The sequence below is a fragment of the Macrotis lagotis genome, chromosome 3 (genome assembly GCF_037893015.1).
Source record: "Macrotis lagotis isolate mMagLag1 chromosome 3, bilby.v1.9.chrom.fasta, whole genome shotgun sequence".
NCBI classification, from domain to species: Eukaryota; Metazoa; Chordata; class Mammalia; order Peramelemorphia; family Peramelidae; genus Macrotis; species Macrotis lagotis.
Window position 1 is genome coordinate 55,619,392 of NC_133660.1, and position 18,994 is coordinate 55,638,385.

At 36.9% G+C, this 18,994-nt stretch overlaps 1 protein-coding gene across 4 annotated transcripts in view; it reads left to right on the top strand.

The window, feature by feature from the left end:
- The window catches only part of LOC141517568 (caspase-6-like), a 59,595-nt gene that overhangs the window by 35,364 nt on the left and 5,237 nt on the right, over positions 1-18,994 (top strand). For all 4 annotated transcript variants that reach the window (XM_074228728.1, XM_074228724.1, XM_074228725.1 and 1 more), the window contains 2 exons: positions 2,110-2,186; positions 3,929-4,104. In XM_074228728.1, the coding sequence (XP_074084829.1) occupies positions 2,110-2,186; positions 3,929-4,104 (253 nt within the window). The remainder of the gene's footprint in view (positions 1-2,109; positions 2,187-3,928; positions 4,105-18,994) is intronic.

The window sequence follows — 18,994 nt, forward strand, 5'->3', positions numbered from 1 at the left end:
AAGAGATCAGCACCCTCTTAGTTTACACAAAAAGAGCTGCTAGCAATATATTTCTATTTATATGGGATCTTTTCCCTTTGATATTTGCTTGGGGTTTTGGATTCACAGGGGTGTCACTGGGACAAAAAAGTATACCCAGTTTAGTAACTTTTTGAGCATAGTTCCAAATTACCTTCTAGAATAATGAACATTTCACATTTCTACTGGGTCAACAGTCCTTCCATCATTAATCATTTTCTGTCTTGTCAAGTCTTGATGAGTGATGGGTATGGCCTTAATTTGCATCATTAATATAGATTCCATAAATTTCTTAAGTCTAGACAATGACAGCAGTGATGAATCCAGTCCTGATTTGCATGTGGTTTATGTTGATTGCTGAAGTCATGAGCAGCCTAAATATGCCTGAATAGAATTTGGTTGGTTGTTTTGGTTTTTTTTTTTTTTTGGAATTTGTTTTTTCATTCATTTATTCATCAATCAAATACTTATTGAACTCATGTCATCTACTCTGTATTATAGTAGGCCAAGGACATGGGATGAAAAGCAAAGAAATTAGTCTTACCCTCAGAAGTGTAATTGTGATTGGGAAATATAAGCTATTTACAAGGAAAAGATAAAACTATTATACTTTAGTGTTGGACTGACCAAACTGACCCTTGGGTCTGATGAGGGAGACACAGCAGATGCTGTGACAGAGTTCACAGGGGAGAAATTTTGACTCAGCCCAGTTGGGTTTTGTCCCTTCAGTTGAAATAAAAAGGATTTTCAAACAGCTTCCTGGAGACTCCATTCTTGTGCTTGGGGTCTATAGAAAACTGCTTTTGTCCTTTGTAATTCTTATTTCCTTTCCCTGCAGTTCACTTCTAGAGAAATAGTTTCTTCAGTTGGTTTAAATTAATCATCTCTATTAAGACTGTGCTCAGGCACCATTTGCCCAGTTGTGAGTACTGTCCCCTTGAATGGGACCTGGATCGACTTTGTATGCATTCTGTATATTTTGCTACATGTTTATGTGGTCTTCCCCAATAGAAGGTATGCTCCTTGAGGGCAGGGGCTATTTTGTTTTCAATCTTTGCATCCTCTGTCTTTGGCACATCGTATGTGCTAAATAAATATTTGTTGGTTAATGGAGGCATGTGATGGAAATATTCTCTATATCAGATAGACTAGTTTGAAAATTTCTTTAAATATAATTTTATATATGTATAAATATTTTATTTGTATATAGTATGAATAATATTTGCATATCTTATAAATTTATTTGTATTTAATAGTTTAGATAATTATATATTATATATAATAATAAATATATTTACATTTATAATAGAAATGTGATATATATTATATTTATGTATCATTCAATTATATATAATACACAAATTATGTTTATATAATAATACCAATCACATTTGCATTATATATGCTAAATATAACATGAAGTATATATGATATTTATATATTATATATGCTATATTATCTTTATGCTTTATATATTCTACTGAGGATTTATATGTAGGTTTTTAGAATGTAAACTCATATCAAATAGGAATTTTTTATTCTTTGTACTTGTATCCCCATCACATAGTACGGTGCCAATATAGGTGCTTCACGGACTTATTTGTTTTCCAGTGTGCCAGTGATGTCTCTGCCCCTCAAGGAGCTTACAATCTAAGGGGGGAGACAACATCCAAGAGAAACCATGAAAATGGGGGGGAGGAGTTTGGGGGGTCTGAACACCAGGGGTAGCTCTGCTCAGAGGTTTCTTGATCTGTGGAATTAAAGCCAGGCAGGGCAGCAGACGCAATAAGGAGTGGTGTGGAGTTGTTGAATGACTCAAGCCTCTGTGTCAGGAAAGGTCCAGGGAGAGCTGGCAGCTTTCCTTTAAGCCAGGGAGCTCTGGAAAGGCTTCAGGGTAGGAATGGCTCCTGAGCTGTTTGTTGAAGGAGGATAGGGCTGGAGCCAATGCTGGAGTGGATCCAAAGAGGCAGGATTGGGCAGGATCAGATTGGGGGAGAGGGAGGCATGCATGGATTGAGGCTGGACAAGTAAGCTGGAACTTGGGAGGTGTTTGGATTGGTCAGTCTTAACATTTCCCTTCTCTGTCCCCAGGCTTTCAAATCTGGGTTTTGAAGTGATTTGCTATGATGATCTGAAAGCTGAAGAACTGCTAAAGGCCATTCATAGGGGTAAGTGGTTTCTCCATCATATTTGTCTCTTATTATGAAGCAGCCCCAGTGGGAGGTGACTCCAGGGGTGTGCCAATAAATCTTTAACAACTAGATCTCTATAAAAAAAACACTTTCAAATCTAATCTGCATCACTAATGCTTCTCTATCACTATCATAAGGCCAGCCATCATTGAGGCACCAAGTCAAACTTGATTTGTACATTTGACCATTTCCCTCCTCCCTCCCTTCCTCCTCCCCTTTCTTTCCCCTCCCTCCTCTCTCCTTCCTCTCTCCCTCCCTTCTCCTTACCTCCCCACCTTCCTGCTTGCCTTATATGCAGTCATCTTCCTCCCAGTCCCAAATAGCTAAAGTCACATGGTGAACCCTCCCAACCCTCTCATATCTGCAGAATATCAGACAGCCTCAGTTGTTCCTTCTTTAAGAAAAAGCTCAATAATTGGACTCCTCAAATCCTGATTGTTATCAGATAATGGTATAAATGATTCTTGCTGACTGAAATCTGAAATGTTTCATAAATAGAAATAGTACTGACCTGAGCCAGATGTTGGTGTTTCAGTTCCTACTTCTGTATCCTTGGGTCATTTACTACCTTCCTTCCTGCCCCACCCCACCCGCATCTCAGTTTCTTCATCTGTCAAATGAGAGGATTGGATTAGAAATCCACCTAGGGCTCTTTCAGTTTATGTTTAGGATGCATTTTAAAATTAATGTATTTTTTTCTGTTCCATTTCTCCCCCGTCTCATAACCACTCTAAAGAAAATAAAGAGAAAAAAAGTTCTCTGAAATTGTCCCTTTCATGATTTTGGGGGGAGGGGTATAGAATTCCATTGCATTTATATTCCATATTTGTTCAGCCTTCCTCAGTTGATGGGCCTTCAGGATGTTTGTTATTATAATGCATGATTGTATCCTTTACTCCATGCTATGCACTTACCCTGTCCTGAAGCCTTACTCTTATATGAAAGTAACTCTGCTGCCAGAGTAAATAAGCCCTATAAAATGGAAAGATTTCAAATAAAGACTAGTGATAGATTGTATTATGTATGTCATCTGAGGTCTAAGTTTGCTAAGTTCATTAGGGGGCCAACCAGTTGGCATGATTGCTAAGGTGCTAACCTTGGAATCAGAAAGACCTGAATTTGAATCCTGCTTCAAACACTTAGAGGCTGTGTGATCTTGGCAATTGATTTCACATATGTTTGCCTTAGGTTTCTACTCTGTAAAATGGGGGTTATATACATCTCAGTAGTTGTAAGGATCAAATGAAATAAGAGATGTAAAATTTACAAGGGATGGAAGGTTTTGCAGACCTTAAAGCATTGTATAAATGCTAATTATCATTACTATATTGGCCCCTGGGGATGAAGTTTTTGGCTCTAGTCAACCTCAGAGAGCATCTACTGGGTCATAGATGGACTTGTGACCTAGGCCACTGGAGAAGGACCTATAGCAGTGAAATCAAAGATTAGTGAAACATCAGTTATGAATCGTTTATTTTCATAAGAGCTTAGAAGGGACCTGGTACAATGCAATTTTATTTACATCATTATGCTTAATATTTGAAAACAGATTTTAATATCTCCCTGTATTTTTCCATTTCACTAAGCTGGATGATTATTCTACCCCTTCCCTCTTTATTCCTAATTATTGATAAGATACTACCATTTTCATCCGTAGAACTGTAAATGGCTGCTTTTGTTTCCCTTTTATCTGAGTTCTCAATAATCTTTCTTTGCAGTGTCCACCTCTAGCCATACGGATGCAGACTGCTTCTTGTGTGTGTTCCTGTCTCATGGTGAAGGAAATCACATCTATGCTTATGATGCCAAAATTGACATTCAGAAGCTGACCTCCTTGTTTAAAGGAGACAACTGTCAGAGTTTAGTTGGAAAACCTAAGATATTTGTCATTCAGGTAAGAGTACATCTTTCATTTTGAAAAGTTCATGGTTCTACGCAGTGGATAGAGTACCAGCCCTGGAATCAGGAGCATCTGAGTTCAAATCCAGCCTCAGACACTTAATGATTACCTAGCTGTGTGGCCTTGGGCAAGCCATTTAACCCCATTTCCTTGCAAAAACATTAAAAAAAAAGTTCATGGTCATAGTCATTCAGGAAGGATGCACAACCCGTTTTCAGAGTCAGTAGGGTTTATTCTGAGATTTTTTGTTTTCAATTAATTTATTTTGAATTTTACAATTTTCTGTCTAATCTTGCTTCCCTATTCCCACTCCCCACAGAAAGCAGTCTGTTAGTATTTATATCTGTATACATTGATCTAAGGTGAATGTGATGAGAGAGAAATCATATCCTTAAGGGAAAAAAAATAAAGTATAAGAGATAGCAAAATTAAATAATAAGTTAGTGTATTTTTTTAAATTAAAGGTAATAGTCTTTGGTCTTTGTTTAAACTCCCAAGATTTTCTTGATTAGCAATATCTCTTGTTAAAATCTTAATCTGTCTGGAATCTTTGTCACCTTCCCCAGACTATGCCCTGTTTTTTAGGGGGTTTTTTGTTTTTTGTTTTTTTACAAGGAAATGGGGTTAAGTGGCTTGCTCAAGGCCACACAGATAGGTAATAAGTGTCTGAGGCTGGATTTGAACTCAGGTACTCCTGATTCCAGGGCCGGTGCTCTGTCCACTGCGCCACCTAGCCGCCCCTAAAACCATGCCCTGTTAAAGTTTATTTTTTACTCAATAGATTAACCCTCCCCAAAGACCCCCTTTACTTTTCTTTTATATTTTCTTGTTATCTTTTGTTTTTACATTACCTTCATTTCTTCATATCAACATGTTCCTCCTACCCCAACCAGAAAGTCATCAGTTTTTTTAAAAAAGTAAAAATATAGTTTAATATAACATCAATCAAGTCCAACAGTATATACAGTATTCTGTACTAATAGACTCGTACCACTGCAAATAAGGGGTAGAACTTTATTTTGTTCCCTCTTCAAGATCTAAGCATTCTTCTTAATTTCCTTATTTAAAAAATATTTTTTTTCTGCAAACTCCAATAAACATGTACATTTTAATAAAGAGAAAAACAAAAAAGTACACGATTATCAATCTATACCATGACATAGTTTGTTTCCTTTTTTAAAGTATATAATAAATTCAAAATATTTTCTTTTTTTAATTAATTTTTATTAAAGATATTATTTTATTTTTACAATTTTCCCCCCATCTTGTTTCCCCCCCCCCAGAAAGCACTCTGTCAGTCTTTACTTTGTTTCCATGTTGTACCTTGATCCAAATTGAGTGTGATGAGAGAGAAATCATATCCTTAAAGAAGAAAAGAGAAGTCTAAGAGGTGACAAGATCAGACAATAAGATATCTGTTTTTTTCTAAATTAAAGGGAATAGTCCTTGAGCTTTGTTCAAACTCCACAGCTCCTTATCTGGATACAGATGACACTCTCCTTTGCAGACAGCCCAAAATTGTTCCTGATTGTTGCACTGATGGAATGAGCAAGCCCTTCAAGGTTGAACATCACCCCCATGTTGCTGTTAGGGTGTACAGTGTTTTTCTGGTTCTGCTCATCTCACTCAGCATCAGTTCATGCAAATCCCTCCAGGCTTCCCTGAAATCCTGTCTCTCCTGGTTTCTAATAGAACAGTAGTGTTCCATGACATACATATACCACAGTTTGCTAAGCCATTCCTCAATTGAAGGACATTTACTGGATTTCCAATTCTTTGCCACCACAAACAGGGCTGCTACAAATATTTTTGTAGAAGTAATGTTTTTACCCTTTTTCATCATCTCTTCAGGGTATAGACCCAGTAGTGGTATTGCTGGGTCAAAGGGTATGCACATTTTTGTTGCCCTTTGGGCATAGTTCCAAATAGCTCTCCAGAAGGGTTGGATGAGTTCACAGCTCCACCAACAGTGTAATAGTGTCCCAGATTTCCCACAACCCTTCCAACAATGATCATTATCCTTCCTGGTCATATTGGCCAATCTGAGAGCTGTGAGGTGGTACCTCAGAGAAGCTTTAATTTGCATTTCTCTAATAATTAATGATTTAGAGCATTTTTTCATATGGCTATGGATTGCTTTGATCTCATCTGTAAATTGCCTTTGCATATCATTTTACCATTTGTTTTAAAAATATGACTCAGTTCTCTGTATATTTTAGAAATGAGTCCTTTGTCAGAATCATTAGTTCTAAAGATTGTTTCCCAATTTACTACATTTCTTTTGATCTTGGTTACATTGGTTTTATCAGTGCAAAAGCTTTTTTAATTTAATGTAATTGAAACCATCTAATTGGTTTTAGGTGATGTTCTCTAACTCTTCCTTAGTCATAAACTGCTTCCCTTTCCGTAGATCTGACAGGTAAACTAGTCCTTGATCTTCTAATTTGCTTATAGTATTGTTTTTTATGTCTATGTCCTGTAACCATTTGTATCTTATCTTGGTAAAGGGTGTGAGGTGTTGGTCTAATCTAAGTTTCTTCCATACTAACGTCTAATTATCCCAGCAGTTTTTAGCAAAGAGGGAGTTTTTATCCCAATGTCCAGACTCTTTGGGTTTATCAAACAGCAGATTACTGTAATCATCTCCTGCTTTTATACCTAGTCTATTCCACTGCTCCACCACTCTATTTCTTAGCCAATACAAAACAGTTTTGATAACTGATGCTTTATAATATAATTTTAGATCAGGTAGGGCTAAGCCACCTTCTTTTGCACTTTTTTCATTAAGCTCCTGGCAATTCTTGGCTTTTTATTTCTCCACATGAATTTACTTACAATTTTTTTCTAACTCATTAAAGTAATTTTTTGGAATTTTGATTGGTAGGGCACTAAACAGATAGTTTAGTTTTGGTAGAATTGTCATTTTTATTATATTAGCTCTCCCTATCCATGAACAGTTGATATTTGCCCAGTTATTTAAATCTGATTTAATTTGTGTGAGAAGTGTTTTATAATTGTTTTCAAAAAGATTCTGAGTCTTATCTTGGCAAATAGACTCCCAAGTATTTTGTATTGTCTGAGGTTACTTTGAATGGGATTTCTCTTTCTAACTCTTCCTGCTGTATCTTGCTAGACATATAGAAAAGTTGAGGATTTATGAGGGTTTATTTTATAATCTGCAACTTTGCTAAAATTGCTAATTGTTTCCAGTAGTTTTTTGGATGATTTCTTGGGATTCTCTAGGTAGACCATCATGTCATCTGCAAAGAGTGAGAGTTTTGTCTCTTCCTTCCCAATTCTAATTCCTTCAATTTCTTTTTCTTCTCTAATTGCTGAAGCTAACATTTGTAATACAATATTGAATAGTAGTGGTGATAATGGGCACCCTTGTTTCACCCCTGATCTTATTGGGAATGCCTCTATCCTCTCCCTATTGAATATAATGCTTGTTGATGGTTTCAGATAGATAATGCTAATTATGTTAAGGAACAGTCCCTTTATTCCTACACTCTCCAGTGTTTTTAATAAGGATGCTGTATTTTGTCAAAAGCTTTTTCAGCATCTATTGATATGATCATATGATTTCTGATGGGTTTGTTATTGATATAATTGAGTATACTAACAGTTTTCCTAATATTGAACCAACCCTGCATTCCTGGAATAAATCCTACTTGATCATAATGTATTATCCTAGTGATATCTTGTAATCGTTTTGCTAAGATTTTATTTAGGATTTTTGCATCATCAGGGAAATAGGTCTGTAATTTTCTTTCTCTGTTTTAACTCTTCCTGGTTTAGGTAACAGCACCATATTGGTTTCATAGAAAGAGTTAGGCAGAGTTCCATCTTTCCCTATTTTTCCAAAGAGTTTATATAGAATTAGAACCAATTGTTCCTTAAATGTTTGGTAGAATTCTCTTTTGAATCCATTAGGCCCTGGAGATTTTTTTTTAGGGAGTTCAATAATGGCTTGTTGAATTTCTTTGTCTGAGATATGTTTAGGTATTTAATCTCTTCTTCATTTAACCTGGGCAACTTATATTTTTGTAAATATTCATCCATTTCACTTAGATTATCAAATTTATCGTTATAGAGTTGGGCAAAGTATTTTCGAATTATTTAATTTCCTCATTGGTGGTGATTTCACCTTTTTCATTTATGATACTAGCAATTTGGTTTTCTTTCTTTTTTTTAATCAAATTAACCAGAGGTTTATCAATTTTATTGGTTTTTTCATAATACCAACTTTTGGTTTTATTTATTAATTCAATAGTTTTTTTGCTTTTGCTTTTATTAATTTCTCCTTTAATTTTTAGAATTTCTAATTTAGTATTTAATTGGAGATTTTTGATTTGTTCTTTCTCTAATTTTTTTAGTTGCATGTTTAGTTCATTGATTTCCTCTTTCTCCAATTTACTGATGTAAGCATTTAGAGCTATAATATATCCCCTGAGAGTCGCTTTGAATGAATCTCATAGGTGTTGGTATGTTGTTTCATTATTATCATTATCTAGGATAAAATGGTTAATTCTTTCTATAATTTGTTTTATGGTCCACTCATTCTTTAAAATGAGGTTATTCAGTTTCTAATTGGTTCTGGATCTATATCTCCTTGGCCCAGTATTGCATATGACTTTTATTGCATTGTGATCTGAGAAAGATGTATTCACTATTTCTATCTTTCTGCAGTTGATCATTAGGTTTTTATGTCCTAGTACATGATCAATTTTTATATAAGTTCCCTGTTCTGCAGAGAAAAAGGTATATTCCTTTCTATCCCCATTCAGTTTCCTCCATAAGTCTACCATATCTAATTTTTCTAACAATCTATTTACCTCCTTAACTTCTTTCTTGTTTATTTTATCTAGATCTGAGAGTGGGAGGTTGAGGTCTCCCACTAGTAGAGTTTTGCTGTCTTTGTCTTCCTGTAGTTCTTTCAGCTTCTCCTCTAAGAATCTGGGTGCTGTCCGACTGGGCGCATATATATTCAATATTGAAATGACTTTATTGTCTATGGTACCTTTTAGGAGGATAAAATTTCTATCCTTATCTCTTTTAACTAACGGGGTATCTATTTTTGCTGCTGCTTTGTCTGAGATAAGGATTGCTACCCCTGCTTTTTTTACTTCAGCTGAAGCAAAATATATTTTGCTCCAACCTTTTACCTTTACTCTATATGTATCTCTCTGCTTCAAATGAGTTTCTTGTAAGCAGCATATCTTAGGATACTGGTTTTTAATCCACTCTGCTATTTGCATTCGTTTAAAGGGAGAGTTTATCCCATTCACGTTCAAGGTTATGATTACTAATTCTTTATTGCCCTCCGTGCTATCTTCCCTCCGTTTGTATTTTCCCTCTTTCTCCCCCCCTTTATCCATATTCCCCAGTATTTTGTTTTTGAATACCACCCCCTTCAGTGTGTTTGCCCTCCTATATCACCCCTCCCCTTTCTTTCCCCTTTCCCTTTTTCCCTTTGCCCTTCCCTTCCTTTTGTTATTTCCCTTTCTTCCCCCACTCCCCTTCCCTTTTTCCGTCCCCCCTCCCCTTTTGCCCTTTTAATACTTGAAAGGTTAGATGTTTTATAAGTTAACTGAGTATGTGTAGGTTGACTTTAAGCCAAGTCTGAGGAGAAGAAGATTCAGGTGTTTCTCATCTGCTCCCTTCTTCCCTTCTATTACTATAGGTTTTTTTGTACCTCTTAATGTAATGAGATTTACCCCATTCACTCCCCTCCCTTCTCCAGTCTCTTTCCTGTCCCCCTTTTTAAGGAGGTAGCATTTTTTTTAGATCATTCTATCTAAGTCATAGAAAATTCTGAGTGTCTGTTCCTTCTAATTCAGTATATTCTATCGAATAGAGTCAAAATTCCTGTGAGTTATTACAGTCTTTCTCCCAAGTGGGGTTAAAGCCAGTTACATCTCTTTAGATAGCAGTCTCATGGATAGGTCATGAATGTCCATCATTTCTGGCTAGGTATATTCTCTCTGTTAGAGTTACAGTTCTCAAGATTTATGAGACTCTTTTCCCCCCATGCTGGGATATAGCCAGTTTCAACTTACTGGACTGCATTTTTTTTCCCTTTTACCGCCACCCTTTTTTTTTATTACCTTTTCATGTGTCTCTTGAGCCTCCTGTTTGATGTCCAGATTTTCTGTTTAGCTCTGGTCTTTTCATCAGAACTTTTTCGAATTCTTCCATTTTGTTAAATGTCCATCTTTTTCCCTGGAAGAGAAGGCTCAGCTTTGCAGGAAAATAGATTCTTGTCTGCATTCCAAGCTCCCTTGCTCTTCAAAATATCTCATTCCAGGCCCTTGGATCCCTTAATGTTGATGCAGCCAGGTCCTGTGTGATCCTTACTGTGGCTCCTTGATATTTAAATTGTTTCTTTCTGGCTGCTTGTAGGATTTACTCTTTTATCTGATAGTTCTGGAGTTTGGCCACAACATTCCTTGGTGTTTTCATTTTAGGATCTTTTTCTGGTGAGGATTGATGTACTCTTTCAATAACTATGTTGCCTTCCGATTCCATGATATCAGGGCAGTTTTCCATCACTAGATCCTGTAATATTAAGTTCAGGCTTTTTTTTCTCTTCAGTGTTTTCAAGAAGTCCTATAATTTTCAGGTTTCCCCTCCTCTATCTATTCTCAAGGTCAGTGGTTTTGTTGATGAGGTATTTTACATTTGCTTCTATTTTTTCTATTTTTTGATTTTGTTTAACTGACTCTTGCTGTCTCATAGAGTCATTAGTTTCTGTAGACTCCATTTTTTGGGGGGGGGAGGAGTTTTCTTCATTAACCTTTTGCAACTCCTTTTCCAATTGGTCAATTCTACTTTTGAAAGAGCTTTCCATTTGACCATTTGAGGTTTTGAGAGAATTAATTTCTTTTTGCATTTGCCCATTTGAAGATCTGAGAGATTTATTCTCATTTTGTATTTGTCCAATTGTACTTTCTAAGGTTTTGTTTTCTTGTTGCAAGGTATTAATTGTCTCTCCCAAATTTTTAAGCTGTTTCCTTATTTCTTCAAGGCAGTCTTTCTGTGCTGAAGACCAGATTGTATTCTTCTCAGAGGTTCCAGGTTTCTCTGAGTTAGGGTCTTTCCTTTCCAAGAATTTTTCTATGGATCCACCTTTCCGCTGACCCTTCTTCATTTTGCTAAGACCTGAGTTGGGTATGGGCTGGTTCACAGGGGCTTGGGATCGCTAAAGGCTTTACTCACTGAGTGCAGTTTCTCTGGCTGGCCAGTAGGAGTTGTTGGTTGCTTTCTCTGGAGTGTCTGTGACCTTGGTTGAGGCCTTCTCCCTTTGCTTGAAGGGAGGGGTTGGAGCTATTAAATTCTTTTGCCTTCAATCAATGGTGGGCTTTACCCTGGCCTGAGGTCATTCCTCAGCTGGGCTGGTTCTTCTCACACACCTGGGCCGGCCCAAATTCCGCCAAAGCTGCCACCTGAGACAAATCCTGAGGTAGGTGTTCTTTCTCCTGGCTTTTCTTTCTGGGTTTTGTGGGTCGGATTTCTTTTAAGAGGTTTGTTTCATGTGATAGATGGAGAAGAGCTCAGGACACTTTAGAACTGTGCCTGTCTTCTCCCTGCCATCTTGGCCAGAAGTCTCCAAAATATTTTCAAAGCAGCTATTTCCCAGTTATCCAAAGCTTTCACCTCCCAGTTTTACACAGAAAAACAGTTAGGAAATAGACTGTCTATAAGAATAGGCAACTTTTGATATTATTAATCACCCACTTCTCTATATGTTTTCTTCCCTATTAGAATGTATGTTTGAGGCCAGGTACTGTATTTTTTTTTATTAATGTTTCTTTTTTTTATTTTATTTAAGTCAATGGGATTAAGTAACACAGCTAGGTGTTAAGGTCACATAGCCTCATGGACTTAGGAAATATTTAATGAAATAAGCTGCCCCATGGATTTAGAAAATATTTAATGAAATAAATATATTTTAAAAATAAAAGAGGGGAAGCTAGGTGGCACAGTGGATAAAGCACGGGCCCTGGAGTCAGGAGTACCTGGGTTCAAATCCGGTCTCAGACACTTAATAATTACCTAGCTGTGTATCCTTGGGCAAGCTACTTAGCCCCATTTGCCTTGCAAAAGCTAAAAAAAATATATATTTCCTACATACATTAAAAACATCTTAACATTAATTTTTAAAAATGTTGTATTTCAGATTTTCTTACCTGTTCTTGCTCTTATCCCACCCCTTGAGAAGACAAGAGGTTGTATGTGTACTCGTTGTATGTGTGAAATCATAGAGTTCCATATTAGCCATGTTGCAAAAGAAAACACACATATAAAGCCGGGCAGATAAGGCAGAGTTCACCATTTCTTTGATCAGAGTTCTTGGCATTGTCATGAATCACTATATTGATCAGAGTGGCCAAGTCTTCATCCTAATTATACATTGCTTCCTTTACTTGTCTCACTTTCTATGAGTCTTCCTGTGTTTTTCTGAAATCATACCCATTGTCATGCCTTGTAGCATAGTAAGACAACCCCAGTCATATGCCACCACTTTTGCAGTAGTTCCTCAACTGATCTGTCCCCGTATTTTAAGCATTTTGGGTGGTTGGTCTGGAAGGAGGAGTAAGAAGGTAATAAGTCAAGCACATTTTTATTTGGTGAAAATCATATTTTGATGGAAGATTTTTATCATAGTAACCACTTCTACAACTGTCAGTTTAAACAGAGTAGAGATTCCATAAGGATTTAATCAGTCATATTTGGAACAGTCTGTTAGAAGAAATTATCTAACTTTGGAATTTGTCCAAGGTTAGAGAGGTAATTGGCAGAGCTAAGATTTGAACTCTTGACTCCATATTTACCAGTCTTGTCACTACATCAATCCTATAGCTCCTACCTGTTTTATTTGGCTGCAGAATAATATGTAATTTCACCTATTCTGTTGATAAAGTTTTCTCTTCATTATAGAGTGATTTTGAGTTATTTGAATTGATGTTCTTTCATGGCCAAATACCTCATTCATGTATGCTTGCAATTCTAAAAGTTGCATGTATGCTTTAGAATTAAAGTTCTGAGAGTAAAACCATGTTAGAATTTTAGGCATAGGGATTTTCTTCTCTTAATTTTTTTTTTAGGTTTTTTTTTGCAAGGCAATGGGGTTAAGTGGCTTGCCCAAGGCCACACAGCTAGGGAATTATTAAGTGTCTGAGACCAGATTTGAACCCAGGTACTCCTGACTCCAAGGCCGGTGCTTTATCCACTATGCCACCTAGCCGCCCCTTCTCTTAATTTTTTTTTGTTAGGTTTTTGCAAGGCAAATGGGGTTAAGTGGCTTGCCCAAGGCCACGCAGCTAGGTAATTATTAAGTGTTTGAGACCGGATTTGAACCCAGGTACTCCTGACTCCAGGACCAGTTCTTTATCCACTGCGCCACCTAGCCACCCCCCCTCTCTTAATTTTTAAACAAATTTTAATTGCTATTTTGTTTTTATAATCTTTTTTTAATGAATGAATAAAACAAGCTGGATCCTTCTGTATAGCCCCAGGGCAGAGGAAGTACAGGGGCAATCTACATATCAAAGAGCATAAAACCTTGGAGGAATAAAGGTCCCAATGGGCTGTCTCAAAAAGAAAAACAACCCCAAAGCCTTGGGAGTACTGTAAATTAGTCTTGTACTGAGGAAATGAGTAAACAACAGAAAAAGAAGAATCTGACCTTGACAATTACTTTAATCCCATGGAAAATCAAAACACATACTCAGATGATGACAAAAATTGAAGTTTCCATATCTAAAAACTCCAAGAGAAATAGAAAATGGGCTCAGACTGTAGATGAGCTCAAAAAGACTTTGAAAAGTAATTAAGGGAGGTGGAGGAGAAATTCAGAGGAGAAATGAGAGCAATGTAGAAAAATCATGAAAACCAAATCAACAGCTGATATACAAAAAATTACTAGGCCTAATGGAAAAAAGCAAAACAAAAGGCAAATGAGGAGAAGAATGCCTTAAGAAGCAGTATTGGCCAGCTGAAAAGGAGATTTAAAAAAAGCTCTCTGAAGAAAATAACTCCTTCAAATGCAGACTGAAACTAAAGGAAGCTGATGGCTTTGCAAGAAATCAGGAAGAAATAAAACTCTTCCCAAAAAAAGCCAAAAATTAGAAGAAAATATGAAATATATCATTGGAAAAACAACTGACCTCTAAAATAGATCCAGAAGAAATAATTTAAAAATTATTGGGCTATCTGAAAGCCACAACCAGGAGAAGAGCCTAGACTTCATTTTTCAAGAAATAATAGGACAGAATTGCCCTGAGATCCTAGAATCTGAGGGTAAAATAGAAATCTAGAGAATTTACCAATCACCTCCTGAAAGAGATCCCAAAAGAAAAACTTCCAGAAATATTATAGCCAAATTCCCGAACTCCCAAATCAAAGAGAAAATTCTAAAGGCTGCCAGAAACAAACAATTCAACTAGCAAGTCTCCATAGTCAGAATTACACAGGATCTGGTAGCATCTACATTAAGGTCTCATAGGGATTGGAATATGAGATTCTGGAAGGCAAAAGATCTTGATTTATAACCAAGAATCAACCGCCCAGCAAAACTGAACATTCTCTTTCAGGGGAAAAGATGGACTTTCAGTGAAACGGGACTTTCAAACTTTACTATTGAAACAACCAGAGCTGACCAGAAAGTTTGGATCTCCAAATACAGGAGGACTCTGGTGAAGCATAGAGGGAGTGGAAGAGAGGGACTAACTATGAGGAACTTGATGATGTTGAACTGTTTGTATTCCTGCATCAGAAGAAGATCTTGATAACTCCTATGAACTTTCTCATTTATAAGAGCTGTTAAAAGGAGCATATATAGACATGACATAAGAAGGAGCAGAATATAATGGTATAATATAGTAAAAAGATGGAGTCAATGGGTGATGGGGGAAAGTACTGGGAGGAAGGGAAAGGAGAGGAAGAAGGGGCTAAGAAATTTCACGTAAGAGTCAAAAAGCTTTTTCAATGGAGTGGAAAGGGGGAAGGCAAGGGGGGGAATGAGTGAACCTTCATTCTCATTAGAAATGGCTCAGAGAGGAATAACATACACACTTAATAGGGTATAGAAATCTGTCTTACCCTTGAGAAAAATAAGAAGAAGGGGATGAGATAAGGGGGAATGGGGGGGAGGAAAAGGGGGAATAGGTGATAGAAGAGAGGGAAGATCAAGGGAGAGGATACTCAGATTCAACACACTTTTGGACAGGGCCAGGATGAAACGAGAGAGAGAATAGAATAAATGAGAGTGGGGAGAAATAGAGTGGAGGTACAGCTAGTAATAGCAACTGTGGGAAAAAATATTGAAGCAACTTTTCTGGTGGACTTATGATAAAGAAAACAACTCACCTCAGAGACAGAGCCATTGAAATCTGAACACAGACTGAAGTACAATTTTTTTCTCTATTTTTGAGGTTTCTCATCTTCTTTGGGGGGGGTATGTTTATTCTTATGTTTACTCTTATAACATTCAATTTACATCGATGTATGGCATGGAAACAATGTAGGGACTATCAATAAGACAGCCTTCTGTGGGGGGGAGGGGAGGGGAAGAATTCAGAGCCTTGCAAAAAGAATGATGGGTACATATTACTATTGAATATAATTGGAAAACAAATTAAAAAAAACAAAAATCTAGATTAAAAAAAGACTGCTTTGGCTACATTCTCAAAAAAAAAGAAATAGAAGAAATTAGAATAGGAAATGAGGTAAATTTTTGCAGATGCTATGATGATCTACTTGGGAAATCCCAAAGATTTAACTAAAAAATTAGTTGAATTAATAATTTTAAGCAGGAAGTAAAGCAAAATCCACATAAATCATCAGCATTCCTATGCATCACACAAAAAAAAACTTGCAAGAAGAAATTGTTAAAAGATTTCTCCATTTAGAATAACTCTAGACACTAAAATACTGGGGAGTATACACCTACAAAAACAAACCCAGAACTATATGAACAAATCATAAAAAAACTTTTTATAGAAATAAAATCAGATTTGAATAAATGGAAAAAAAATTCAAAAACATTGTTCATGGGTTGGCAGGACCAATGTAATAAAAATAACAATTTATCTAATTTGTGTATTCAATGCCATACTAATTAAATTACCAAAAAATTATTTTACTGAGTTAGAAAATATTAAGAAGAAAACTCATTTGGAAGAAAAAAAAGTCAGGAATATCAAAGGAACTAATGAGGGAAAAAAGTAAAGGAAGGATGTTGAGCAGTACTGTAATCTTAAACTATATTATAATGCAGATTTGTCAAAACTGTCTGACATGGAAAGGTTGCTCGGTGGAATGGAGTAGACATAGAAAACGGGGAATGAGGACTCCCAGGTGTTAGAGCTGGGTCCTCTCATCAAGTGAATCAGAAGAATAAGCAATCCTTAGAGCATCAGCTCCAAGAGAAGGGGCCCCTCCACATAACTGGGAGCCCCATGAATAAGAGCTTGGGGAGGCTCTGAAGACCATGAAATGACCCTGGCTTGGCTCAAGGTCCTCCAGAGCTCACCTAGGTGAGTTGCTGATTCTGCATTGGTCACCTCAAGACACTCTGCTTGACTGATAGTCAGACCTATGTTTCTTTGCTTGGTTAACAGCCTATTGAGTAGGGAGGGGGACTCAAGTTGTCAGCATATATTTACTGGGGATAGCACTGGATCCCTATCAGGATAGGGGAAGGGAGAGTCCATATTTGAATGTAAGCTCCTTGAGGGCAGGGAATGTCTTTTTGCTTCCTTTCATATCCCTGGCATAGTGTCTGGCAGGAGGTGGGTCCTTAGTAAATATTGGTTGATTGATTGATTGATACTTGGGCCTGAAGGAAACCACCAGTTGTAATAGCTTCTGTGTTTCATGCAGAAAAATGACAATTACAGAGCAAAATGGCGGCCTCTCCCAAATCTTTCAACTCTCAAGGAGCTCACATTTGTAATATATTTCTCCTTTCACTCTCCCCATCACTTTTGCTTCCAGAGAGGATAAAAAAAAAGTAAGATATAAGTAAAGAAAAAAAAAGATATAAGGAGAAAAAAGGAAGGAGAAAAATTTGTCCATCCAAATTGAGTAGCACAAAAATGACATTACCTCAGGATTCTATATCATCCATTCCTCAACCTTGCAAAGAAGAGAGGTACATTTTCTATGGGCTTAAACTTGGTTATTTTAATTTCATTTTATTCAAATTCTTCCACTAACATTATTCCAGTTGTGTTTATTATTTCTTTGATTCTAGTTACTTCTCTTTTCATCTGTTCCTCTTATATTTCATCATGTTCTTCTTTTTCTTCATTTCTTACAGGATAGTCATATTTCATTATATTCATGGAACATCATTTAGTCATTCCCATGGCAGTTTTCTTTGGTGACAATTTGAATTTAATCAATCAAGATTTCATTGTTTGTATTAGAAAATTCTGACTGTGTTTGAGAGAAATTTCCTGCAGTCAATTCAAGATAATTATTCAGTTCTAATTCAGTAATAATTTAATGCAATGCAAGAGAATTATCTTGGTTTTTTGGGGGGAGACCCAGGGTCTTTAAATTATCTACATGTTCTGTCTTCAGAGTTATTTGTTTTAACTGCATAGACCTGTCTTTCAAACTTAACCATCCCTTCTCTTTTGCCAATTTTTCTTCTGTTTTCATATTTTTGACTTCCAAATCTGTTCTTTTTCACAGAGCTCCTGCTTTTTTGGGGAGATCCTCCATTTTATTCTGATCTAGGGTATCTGCTTTGATATTTATCTTTCTTAATTCTGCTATTAGAGCTTAGAGTTCTGACCTAACTTCCAACACTTCTTAGGAAAGTTATATTTCTCTTCAAAGCTATCATTGCTGTTATTTTGTGATGTCTGGGGATCCTGCAAGATGTACAATGAATGGGTGGTCAGAGGCCAGAGAGGGAATTTGGAACTCAAAACTTTAAACTAAATGCTAATTAAAAAAAATTAAAAAACGAAAATAAAAAAGAACATGTGAAGTCATGTAATACATACTTAGTGATGTCACTCTTATTGTGTTTTGCCCCTTTGGAAAAATTATTGTCTTTTTGTCTTATTGCTATCTGTTTGAGAACCAGGATTATTTCAGACCCTCTCTTGGACTTGCTTTTTACTCTTGTGTTCTTCTGAATTCAAGTTTTCTTGGGCATTCTGCCCTTTAATCCTCAGATAATTTTGTAATGAACAGACTGATAATGGGGAACCCATCCATCCAGAGTCCGGCTCTGCTTAGCCTCGTTACCCCTTGTTCCCCAGCAGCCCCCCACCCGTGTCTTTTACCACTCCCCATCCCCTCCCTTGGTCCTACTTGGAGCTCCTCAGTGGGGCTAGTGCTGTTTTTAAAGGGTGGTGGTGGTGAGAAGAGCCGTGGTCATGATCCTGGGGGACCCAGCAACCTCTCTCACCCAAGCTGGGGGGCTGTCTAGGGTGGGGTTGTCTGAGGTGCATCATAACCTCATTGGGGTCACCTTGGCAGAGATACCGGAGTTGTTTAACACATGAAGAAACTGAGGCAGACAGGTTAGATAGGATCACAGAGCCAGTAAGTGTCTGAGGCTGGATTTGAACTCAGGAGGAGGAGTCTTCCCAATTCCAAGCCCAATGCTGCATCTCTTGCACCATCTGGCTGCCCTGTGATAGTTGAATCCATATTCTAGAATATTGAAAGTACCTGACTGCTTGTAGCTTTCTAGCCAGTGTGGGGCATATGTAAGGGGATGCTCATAAATATTTAACAACCATCTCTCCAGGGAGAAGAAAAACACACTTTAAAATTTGATCTGCAGTATTAAGATATTTCTTCATCACTATCAGTTAACAAAATAATAATAATAAAGCAAACCCAGATTTGGAGCCTC